A 13,143-nucleotide genomic window follows, 5' to 3' on the forward strand; every position below is an offset into this window, starting at 1 on the left:
AAATTGTTATTTGCTGTAACAATTGCATTTATATAAAATTTTAGTATTTTCTTCTGTAGTATTTTCTTATTATATAATTTCTTTCTTAGTTATTATTTTTGATAATTCTTTAAGTCCATTGTCTGATGACAAACCGAGTAATTCACAACTATATTTCCATAATTGATTTGCTAATTCAGGATCACAAGCTTTCATTGATGGATTTACTACTCTACAATTGCTGTGGAAAAAATAAATTGTAGTATTAAATAACAAATTTTTCATATATATATAATAAACTAAAATAAAGTACATGATAAATAAATAATTTTTATTAATATTATATTAATTTTAATGCATAGATTATAAGTTGTAGAAAAAAAAATCTCAAAAAAAATTGAATAATTTAACTATAATGTTTAACAATTCATTCTGAATAAAAAAGGTGCTATGAATCTTAAATTATTTGTTATTGATTTATTACTATTATTAAGAAAAATATTTTATTTATCCATTCTTCTATCCATTATCTTCTTCCATTTATAGATAATTGGATTAGAGCAACAGTTCTTTATTCGTATATTCTTTTATTTTTTTTATCTCTATATTATAATAGATATATAATAGATATTATAATAGAAACATTTAAAATTTTTTTTTAAACATTATAATATTTTTCTTTGATATTTTAAGGAAATTTGTCATTATATTTGAGAAATTTAATATTTGATATTATGCAATTTGTTAATTCTTTGTCTAGATTATATGTGTCAGATATAAATTTAATTTATAATGTAATGGAGAAAAGATTGTGGCAAATGAAGAAACTTATTCAGAAACTAATTCTCAATTACATTATTCATTGTAGTAGATGCAGTTTTTATTCCCGATTTCATAATTTGTACATACGAATTTTTATATAATTATATAAAATTATATAAAATGTATAAAAAGTAAGCGTAAAAAAATATCATAGTATGATTCTGCACTTCTAAATCTATAAATAAAAATTTATGCAAAAATCATTTTATATAAAACTGACTTTAATCTTGAAATTCAAAATCAAATTTTTTTATATTGCATCAAATTTTATTTTACTTTTTATAGAATTTTTGAGAATTTTCTTGAGAAAAAAGTTTCATTATTTTTCGAATTCATTTTATTTACAATTTCTTCTTCAGCTATTTGTAAAACAAAAAAGATAATTATTGTATATAAAATTTTCAGATCTGTCATTCTATATCTCATATTTTTTTTTTTTCTTTTTTTTTATCTCTTATTTTTTTTTCATTATTTGATATTGAAATTCAATATTGAATTTATATTTTTAAAACTTTTATATATATATATATATATATACTGGAATCTGTTGTCATATATCAATTTAAGTGATGGATTTAAATCAATATCTATATGATATGAAGCTGAAATAACATTTTCTATCATTTTCAGACTTGTGAAAAAGAAGATGAAGTGAAAAAAAGATATGAAATGATAGATTTGGGATATCTACATACTACAAATAATAAATGCTATTTTTCTTATAATTAATCAAAATATGTAAATTATAAATTATAAATAAAATGAATTCGAAAATTAATAAAACTTTAATATTTTTTTTCAAGAATAATTAAATTACAATAATTTCTTTGAAAATTTTTTATTTTTAATGAATAAAATGATGAATGAAATTTTTTATTTTTGCTATGCAATAAAAAAAAATTTGATCTTGGAAATTCATACAAATTTCTATATTTCAACAAATTTTTATATAATATCTCATATATAATATCTCTTATTATTGTCTCTCAAAAAACAATTTTTTTCGAAAATTTTTATCTCTCAAAAAATTCTTCGAATTGAGCCATCATTATATTATCTATATTGTAATAATAAGTTATTGAAATTTATTTAAGAAAAGAAATAAAACCAATAAGTTTAAATAATTTTTACACAAACATTGAGAACAAAGAATTCTTAAAATTTTAACATTCTTTTCATTCTGAGAATAACATATGTAGCAAAAAATATCTTTTCTATTATAATTTTTCGATTATAATATAAATTAATAATAAATATATGTGAAAAATATTAATAATTAATAAAATTTGTTCAGGCCTTTAAATTTTATTAAAAATATCAAAAATATTGAAAATTATAAATAACCTTTTGCTATGCCAAATGCTGTAAAATTTTTTTTTCATAAATCAATAATGAATAAATCCAGATTCAAAATATTAACTCTTTACATAGTGATCATTCAAATTAATTAAATTATTGCGTGTATAAATAAAAAATAAAAATGTTTAATTCATTATCAAATAAATATTATTTAATATACGCATTTAATATATGTATATAATATATGTATATATATATAATATAATATATGTATATCTTATTCATTATCTAAAATTCATATAATTAAGTTTATATAATAAATTTACTCATAATATAGGCCACTTTCTTTTCCTGCATTTTCATCTATAGCACAATATATAGTTGTCTGAGCACCTTGGTCTGGAGTTTTCATTAAAGGATTAATTAGCGATGATATTAATCGTGCACCTCGAAAGTAAGATGCATCCAAATATCGAGCAATTTCCGTTTTTACTATTCCAGGATGTAAAGAATATACATTTATATTTTGAATTCCAGCAGCTGAAAATATATTAAAAAATAAATTATATATTACGAATTTATTATGAGAATCCAAAATATTTTAGATATGTTACAGATATATTATAAAATTCAAATATTAGAAATAATTTAAAATATGATTTTGATGAATTTCAAAATGTATGTATAATTTTATAATATAAAATAATAATCATCTTTTTGTACGTATATAAAGTGAGATATTAATCATAATATTATTAATTGTAATATGATATAATAATATGATATAATAAGAAAAAAATTGATTATAAAATTTTTCTAACCGAGCTGTTTTTCAAAAAATTCAAAATTGATAAAATATAAAGAATTTGCAATTCCGAAATCTTTTCAAACTTTAATAATGTTTCTTCTTGTAATCTAATTAATCTATAATTGGTTAACATAAAAACATAATACATGCATAAAATTCATTTTTTTAATGAATTTTTTTTATTAATCAATTTAATATTAAATATAATTTTTGTCCTTAATAATTTATTTACAAAAATAAATATACAGTAAATTAGATTAAAATATTTCCGTATAGCCCTATACGGAATAGCCCTACTATAATTTGATTTACAATATTTAAAAAAATTGTATTAGAATACTGATCACAATAATTAATAGTCAATATCTTGTTTTTTTTTTACTTTTTTAAGATAGAGCAATATTACATACTTCTTTTGTTTCTATTGATATTATTAATATTTTATATAAATATTATTTATTATATATTATATATTAAATATTTTATATATATTTTTATTTATATAAAAAATAATAAAATATAATATATATATATATTTTAGAAAAAGTAAAGAATATTGATTCAATTTAATAAAAACTTGAAAAATTAATCATAATGTTCTATTATAATAAAATTTACCTTTTTTTTTATTAACAATTTGAAAACAAATTCAAAATATTTGAATAATTAATTATTAATATCAAGATAATTACAAAACTAGAAAATTTATTCATAAACATTCTCTTATTATATTTATTATTCTCTTTATACTTACCACGTAATTTATTATTCAATTCTTTAGTAAATAAAATATTAGCTAATTTACTTTGACAATATCCTTTTATCGGAGTATAGCAATGTTCTAAATTTAAATCTTCGAAATTTATATCACCATCTAAAATAAAATATATATATATAAATTAATAAAAGTAAAAGTTTTATAGATTAATTAAATTCTTTAATAAATATTAGAAAAATATATTTAATAAATAATATAAGTAATTAAATATTTTTAAATAAATATCACAATAATATGTTTCAATATATATTTATAATTGTATCAGAAAAATTCATTAAATAGTCAGTAGGATTTCATGCTCAATTCTAATCTATGTGTGTATTAATTACAAATAATGATAAAAATAAAATTTCAAGAAATTTTTGTATGTTATTTATTTTATACATTTTGTTATAAAAAAAAATGAAGAGTTAAATCTAGTTAATATTTAAACACTTTATTACAAAAAACAATGTCTGATTATTATTCAACTATTTTAATATGGAAAAATAACAATATATTATTATTTTTAAGACTAAAAATTTATATATCTATAAATTCTATAATAATCTTATACGAACGACAGAAATAATAACAAAAAAATATAACGTAGTAGTGACGTATACGATGAAACATATATTCAATGAATCAAATTAGAGATCTTTTTATTATCTGTGATAATCATGATAATCAGGAATAATCATCAAAAAGTTTTATTATCTTGCATTTTCCATAAAATAATAATAGAATCATTTGGCATTTTGAACAATAATTCACACTTAACACATTATTATTAACCTAAAACATTAAAAGAATGCTATAAAAGAACTTTCAAATATTATTATCTAGAATTAAAATAAAATTATCAAGTTCAATCAAAAAAAGTACGATATATCAATTGTTGGGAGATATTGTAAAACAATTTAAAGATATTACAAATATTAGGAGTACCAATATATCATTCGGATACAATTATATTTAATTACATTCAAAATTAATTATATACGTTTTAGAAATGCTTTGACATGACTATGAATATGATGAACATGATCTTGGGAATATGATCTATGAATATGATCTTGGGACTTAAGACATTTTTCAGTTATGCGAATTTCAATGGCAATCAGCATTATTTTACTTAAGAAAAATTATTACAAACTTACGGATCAGTTCTTGAAGAATAGCGGACTTTATAAACAGGACTCCAATTTACTTTTAGAAATTTTTTTCAGATTGAGAAAATTGGATTAGTTATTCAATCAAGAGATTAGTCTACAATATTATTAGTTGTTTGTGTATCTCACCAAAGATCCCGCAATCTAGCGAGATAAGCATAAATTTTAAAAGACATAAGTATTTTAGTAAAATTTAAGAAATCAAAATTTTTTTAATTTTGGAATCTTTCGAACTTCTGAACTTTATATTTTAAAACTTTTCTAACTAGGAAATTTATAAAACCATCGAATTTTTTAACCTTTGAATTATTAAAACAATTCAAAGTAATAAAAATTATTAGAATGCATTTGAATTCTTGAATTGTATAAGCTCAAATTGACAAAATTTTTTAAAACATCATTCAATATTTCATTAGCATATAAACTTTGCTCTTGATCATTTAAATTAAAACTTTGTTAATAGCGAACTTCGTAATAAATCAATTTTATTGAAATCATAATTATATACCATAGCTTCATGATTTACAAAATCCATTCCATCTTGAGTAACATTGAGTAATATTAATATTGTATATAAACTTTTAAAATTCATACTTAAAATTCAACTCAACAATAGCTTTAAAAGATAAAAAATTATGTGCATAAATAAAAAAACAAAAATATATGATAAAAAATATAGGATTCTATTAAAAATTTAAATATGATAATTCAAGATTAATTCTAAGATCAAACATTTATCACAATATATATTAATACAATATAATTTTTGTTTTCTATAATATTTTTAATATTTATAGAAATAATTGTATATATTCATTTAAAATAGATATATAATATAGTATTTTATATATCATTATATATAGTTATAAAATTTTATAATAATGTTTTAATTATGATAGGATAATTGTAATTATGATAGGATTGTTCCTCAGTCGACAAAAATCGTAAAGCTTCGTTTTAATTTCTAATGATACTTTCATACTTATATTTGTTATCAATCAAAAATCAAAATAAAATAATAAGAATAATTAATTGATTGTGTAAATAACAAATGTGAAGTGATGTATAAAAGCAATTTGAAGTCTTTTAATTTATATTTAATTGAAATTATATTAAGAATTCAGTAATATTATATTAGAAACTGATAAGTATTGAAAAATGAATGAATCTTTTCAAAGAATTATGAAAATTTTTCGAAAAATTGGCAGGGATAAGACATGTGGATTGATTGTTTATGATTTTTGAAAATTGCGAGAGTGATGATTAATTTTATGTCATTAAAAACACATCATAACGAGAAAGTATTACTTTTAAATTGATGGTTACTCTCAGATTTAAAGTTATATCCTTGACTCTAGCCAAAGCTTTAAATTCTTGAGTAATACACGCAGGAATTACTTATTTAATAACCATGAGAAACAATGATTTTATGAAGCCCAATTCAGATAATACATGTAAAAAAAGTTAACGCATGAATTCTGGATTCATGATCATTACAATTAATTTTAGTTTTAAAAACAAAGTTTTTCATAACATTATTTTTAGAAGAATCAGAATTTCGTGGTTATTTAAAAACTGGAATTATTAAAGCATAAGAATGCAAAAAATTTAAAAAATTTAAAATATATAAATATAATTTTAAGAAAATAGAAATATGAACATAGATTAGAAATTCTGATTCAATTTTATGAATCGTTTGTATTATGAGTGAAATTAACGAAAAATAAATAATTATAATAACTCACATTTATGTGCAAGTGATGAAACATTAATTATTCTACATCCTGGTCCAGATTCTTCTATTTTCGGTAACAATAGAAGTGTTAATAGAAAGTGTCCCAGATAATTAACTTGAAAATGAGTTTCAAAACCATCTTTTGTTTTTTCAAATGGATGTAAAAATACTCCTGCATTATTAATCAATATATGAATATTCGATTCGGTTGTTAATAAATGTTGCGCACATTTCTTGATATTTGCAAAACTATTGAGATTCAACTGACAAATTTCTAATTCTCCTAATTCTTCTTCAAGATTATTTTCTTGAGTTCTGAAATTTTATGTATTATAAATATGATTATTTATTAAGTGATTATTTATTATTTGTCGATTTGATTATTATTATTATATTTAATGTATTTAGCGAGACTTGAAAGAAAATTTATTAAAAATTTCAAATAAATAATAAAATATAATAATATTTATATTTTTATAATATAATATAATATAATATTTATAATATAATATAATAATATTTATAAATGATAAATCAATAAATTAAAGTGATCAAGAACTAAGAAACTCGAAAACTTTTAAATTAGACAATAAAAAAAATGATATCTCAATAAAATTATATTTTAAATAAGGTTTATCAATAAATAGCAAAAGAAAAATGTTGAACTTCAGATATAATGTTTTATCTGTATTATTTATTATAACATTGTAATGGTAAAAAAGAAAAAAACAGAAAAAAAAATGCATTTTGTCATGAATTTGTAAATAAATAATTATAACGATAACTAAATAATTTTGGAATTATTTTTATAATATAAATATATATATATAATATAATAATTTATATTTAATAATTTTATTAATATAAATTTTAATAGTTTTTAAAAACAAATTTAAAAAATTTTTTTAAATAAACTTTAATAAATTACTATAATAATTTTAATGAAAGAATTTTTCTAATAATTGTTTTTTTTAAATATCTATTTGAAAAAGATAAAACGTCAAGTTAGAAAAATAGCATAAAGTTCCTCAATAAATATTTAAGAATCATGACAAAATATTAATTCTAAAAATATATTGTCTGTAAATTTTTCTCAAATTTTTTTATGAACTTTCTAATAATATTTTCTAAATAATATTTTCAATTTATAGTATATAGTATACTCGTAAAGAATACAGCAGATAAAATGTTACAAATTGTTTTTTTTTTCATAATTTATAAATATTCTTTTATAAAAGAAATTCTTTTATAAATTTCTTTTAAATTAAATGATATATAGGAATTAATCATTAGAATGAATTAGAGTGAAAAAAATTTTTAAGATGAATTTAAAGATGAAGAGTCTTTTTTTTTTTCTTTAATTCCATATTAATTTCTTATTATTTAAATAACTATGAACGAAATAACATTTATTAATATTGTTTGAAATATTTTTTATATATAATCAAAAAAATTATAATAAGAAATACATACATAAAAAGATATAGAGAAAAGAATTTGATATTTGAAATCAATAAAAAATTTAGCGATAATAATATAATATAATATAATATTACTATAGGAGATATTTCTCCTATAGTAATTTTAATCTAATTCAAATAAAAGAAAATAAATAGATTTGTATATCGTTATATCTTAAAAAATCATGTTTGGATAAGAAAATTCCGATAATAATAATTCAAAATATTCTTCTAAATTTATTAATTAATCATTAATTAAAATATAAATAATAATTAATTCATAGAAGAGAATGTAATGTAATCAAATGATTAAATCAATGTTTAGAATAATTTGAATAATGGCATTATATCAAATATCAATTGGAAAGTCATTATTTCACAAATAAAATGAAATTAAAAAATCACAAAAAAAATAATTTAAAGTATCGATAAAATATTGATTTTTTATTAAAATATTGAATTTTTATTAATATGTAATGTGTAATATATAATTAATATGTAATTTATATAGATGCAATATATCAAATTCAACGATTATCCAACATTCTATTAAATTGCTAAATTAAATATATTTATATACTTTTTTTTCAATTCCAATATAAGTAAAATAAATATATTTTAGACAAAAAATAATTTCCAAATAATTACTATATTTCTTAATTTTATCAATATATCATTGAAAATATGCATAAATTTCTTTTTTCATATTCTTTTATTCATAAAATATTTAACTTCTTAACTTTCTAATTCTTTAATTGTAGAAAAGAAGTAGAAAAAATGTTTCAAATAATAAAATAAATATTATTAAATTCGAACTTATTTAATTTTAAAAAAATTATGTTGATATCTACTAGTAATTTCGAAAAGGTAACATGTGTAACATGTTATTTATTTCGATTTTTATTTCTATACAGAATGGAATAAAACTGTTTTTTGTTTGAAGCTATTATAGATATTAATTTGAAAGTTTTAATATTAAATGATGTAAAAGCATTAATATTTTTTAATGTAAAATATTATGAGAATGAGTTTCTTAAAAATGAAAAAGATGTTGATTTAATTTTTTGAAATGCATGTTAATTTTTCGAAACATAATAGTCTGAAAGATATTATCAAATCTATCTTTTAAATAAAACTTTTTTTTTTATTTTGTATAAAACATGAAAGACTCTTTTTATTCTTCTTTGGAAACTCATTTCCAAAATATTTTATATTCTAAAATATTAATTTTTCTAACATCATTTAATATGAAAATTTTAAATTGATATTTATAATTTCTTTGAAAGAAATAATTTTAACTTTTCTATTATGTATAGGCTGTGTATAGACTAAAAGACTAAAGACAGTGTATAGACTAAGATTATTCTTCTTATATAAGATATATCATACTAATTTTAAACAAAAAAATAACAAAAAAAAAATAATAAACATAAGTTGAAAACTTAATCTTTCTAAAATATATATTTTTTATTTTGTGTTAACATTATAGTTCATTGGCTTTTCAATATTTGAAAACATATTCCATATCTTCTTTTCATTTCCCTATGCTTGATATTTTTTTCTTAAAGACTCACAAATTTTCTTGAAAATTTCAGATTTCTGTTGAATTATTTGATAAATGAGTTCAATTTAATTTTGTTAAGTAATTTATTAAAGAATTAACATGTTATGAAGTATACATAAAAATTGAATAAGAATATTTAGAAAGCAAATTATAAACTAAAAAAAATACCGAGGAAATGCATCAAGATACTAAGATATTTAGAAACAATTGAGTTTTCAATAAAACTTTTTTATTTGAACAATAAAATTTAAATTTAAATTTAAAATATATAATCATAAACACGAGAAAAAAAAATGATTTATAAATGTTTTCTATGAAACATGTACACAATTTTTTTTTTTTTAATTTTAAAATTGTTAGTACAATATTAATCATATTCAATAATTAGATTTTTTATAGTTTTTAAAAATATGTTAATATATATTTTATTCAATTTTATGTAATTATTAAATATAATTCTATAAAGATTTTGACATTTAAGTGTATACATGCATTATTCAAATATTAATGATTGTTCTTTTGAAAAATTAAAGACAACTAAGCAATATTTAAAATTCAAGATATTATTAAGATATTTTTCGACAAAGTAAATTAGCTATAGCATTCGAAGACAAATTCTTAAGTATTTATTACTCAAGGAAATTTATAGTTCAAGTTTTTAGTCAGTTGTGTCTGATTTTAATTTGCAATTTTTCTATGTTGTATTTGAAAATTTTCATATATTTCTTTATTTTCTTTTTCTTATTCTAAAAATTTATCTCAGGAGTACTAGAAAGAACAGCTTTAAAAATAATTATAAGAAAAAAATAACAAAACAATTTCTATATAATATCATATATAATGTCAAAAATTTATATTCAAACTGAATCAATATTCAGTAAAATTATTCGAAATTTTTAATGCAATATTAATAAAAATAAGATAATATTTCGCAATAATAATAAATACTTTTTAATATGTTTTTAAAAAAAAATCATTTTTCTTAAAATCAAAAATTTCTTGTTTAAAATAACATATTAGAATTTAGCCAATGCACAGAAATGTACAATTTCAAAAATTTCAAATTGATTTATGTTTCAGTATATAATGAAAATTCACTGAAAATAGTTAGAAAAAAATTCTTAACTATTAAATGTAATTTAGTTAAAATTGTAAAAATTCCATTTGAAAAATGTTTTTAATGACTCGACTCAAATGATTTTTTTCCTATTCGTAAATTTTATTATCAGAAATTTCATATCTCAAGACTAACAAAAATTAAAGTAACATACTGCAAATTCAGAACAATATTTTAATTATAATTTTATGAAATTTATACTTATATTTATATATAGAAGATTAGCAATATTGTTTTCAAAATTTCGGAAATTAATTTGAGAGATATTAATATTGAATTATATTAAAAAATAAAATAATATATTGAAAAATTAGATATTATTATATATAATATTAATATTATAAAAAATAATTTTCAAATACTTTAAAACATTTTCCTTTATATCATTCACTGCTTCTTTTGCTTTATTAATGTCACGACATGCTAAAATTACTCGGCCACCTGAAAAAAAAAAAGATCATATTATTTTCATCAATGTAAGAATAATAATTAAAATAATTATATACAAAAATTTTATTTTCTTATTAAATATTTAAATATTTAATGAATAAAATCATTTTATTTGTTGAATTTTCCCTGTTCTTTATATGTAATGTTTTTCACATATGTATATCTGATTTTTTTCACTTCGAAAATAAAAAACAGTAATAAATGTTTTATATTACGATCATTGACACGATCAATTATGCAAAACAAATAAATAAATAAATAAAAATTTATTTATTTAAGTTAATTTAATAATAATTTAATAAATAATAGATTTATAATTTTTAAACATAAATATTGCATTTACACAAAATTCTATTCTATTTAACAAAATTCTAACTAAGATTGTATATAAGATCAATATTAAGATGTAAATAAGATTGTAATAGTTTACAATAAAATACAATTTTTTTTTTAGTTTTTTTAGTTTTCATTAAAATATAATCACAAAAATATATCATATTATATTTATATTATCTCTATGTATTATAAATATAATTTGATATTTATAACTTTTAAAATTATTTTAAAATAATTTATTCTACTTTTAAAGTTAGTCAAATAATAAAAAAAAAATGTATATGTATAAATATATAATTTATAATTATTTGTAGTTCATCTTTTTTTTTATGCATTAGAATGCAAATTTGATGTAAAATTTAAAATCAAAATATATTAATTTTGTTTCTTTTTTTTTATTAAAATATTTTTAGTAAATATATTTATTTAATTTAATATATTTTGTTCAAAAATAAAATTATGCATATATTATTTTTTTATTTCTCTTTTTTTACAAATTTATAATCTTACAATAAATAATTTTGTTTCAGATAAAATAAATAGATGTATATGTTTAAATACTACAATACAATATTTTGAATATAATATTATACATTATATATTATTGTCAAATATATCTATTAATACAAAATTATATGCATATATATATTATGTATTATAGCGACAATTTTTTATTTTGAAAACTAAGAAAATTTAATATTTTCATGAGAGGAAAAAGTTGTTAAAATGTCGATTTTTACAAAATATTTAAAAATCGAAATCAATAAGGATTCCCTTAAACATTCGCTTAATCTACAAATTCATATTGATATTATAACATCAATAAACTAATAAATAATTTGGTTTTAATATGAAACTTTCAATTATAAATTAAATCTTATATTCAGATATTAAACAAATGATACAGATTCTATGAAGATAATGTTGTTTTTTAAAGAAGAACTCTTATATATTATATATAACTATTATATATAAATATATTTATATATTAAATATATAAATATATTTATTAGAAACACTTCGGTATGATTAAAATGTGAATGTAGTCTTGAGACTTAAGATAACATTTTCCAATCATACCAGTCTCAATGATAATAATATCATCCTTAAGAAGAATTATTGCAATACATTCTTCAATGTCTTAGAAACTTTGTTCCTAAGATAGCCTCTCAGTTTCTTTCTAGGAATTTTTTTTAGATTATAGCTCAATGAAGCTATTAGTTGCTTATGCACTTTACCCGCGACTAGATAATCATGAAAGAGTTTTTAGGGAGTATACGAACATTTTGGAAGAACTTTGAAACCTCAAAACTTTCTCGATATCATAATTTTGTGAACTTCAGAACTGTTTAGATATAAGAAACCAGAACCTTTAAAATCAGAATTTTAGAACTTTGTTGTGAATTTAGTGATAATCTAAACTTTCATTAACATATGAATTTTGATCATCTTATAACAGAATTTGAACAAGAAACTTTATACTTTTATTATTATATACCATAACTCCAGAAATGGGAGTTAATATCTTGTAAAACACAATTTATATTATTTTATTAAAATAGATTAACAGTAATAATATTTTGAATTTCAACTTGATTTAATGCAAAAAACTAATATATAAAAATATATAACATAAAGAAT

At 17.9% G+C, this 13,143-nt stretch overlaps 1 protein-coding gene across 1 annotated transcript in view; it reads right to left on the minus strand.

The window, feature by feature from the left end:
* The window catches only part of LOC552758 (retinol dehydrogenase 12), a 26,949-nt gene continuing 13,806 nt past the window's right edge, over positions 1–13,143 (minus strand). The window contains exons 2-6 of the mRNA XM_625134.6: positions 11,079–11,157; positions 6,586–6,890; positions 3,663–3,782; positions 2,427–2,640; positions 1–220 (exon numbers count right to left, since the gene is read on the minus strand). Of these exons, the coding sequence (XP_625137.3) occupies positions 70–220; positions 2,427–2,640; positions 3,663–3,782; positions 6,586–6,890; positions 11,079–11,157 (869 nt within the window). The 3' untranslated portion in view covers positions 1–69. The remainder of the gene's footprint in view (positions 221–2,426; positions 2,641–3,662; positions 3,783–6,585; positions 6,891–11,078; positions 11,158–13,143) is intronic.

Source organism: Apis mellifera, linkage group LG13 (genome assembly GCF_003254395.2).
Source record: "Apis mellifera strain DH4 linkage group LG13, Amel_HAv3.1, whole genome shotgun sequence".
NCBI lineage: Eukaryota > Metazoa > Arthropoda > Insecta > Hymenoptera > Apidae > Apis > Apis mellifera.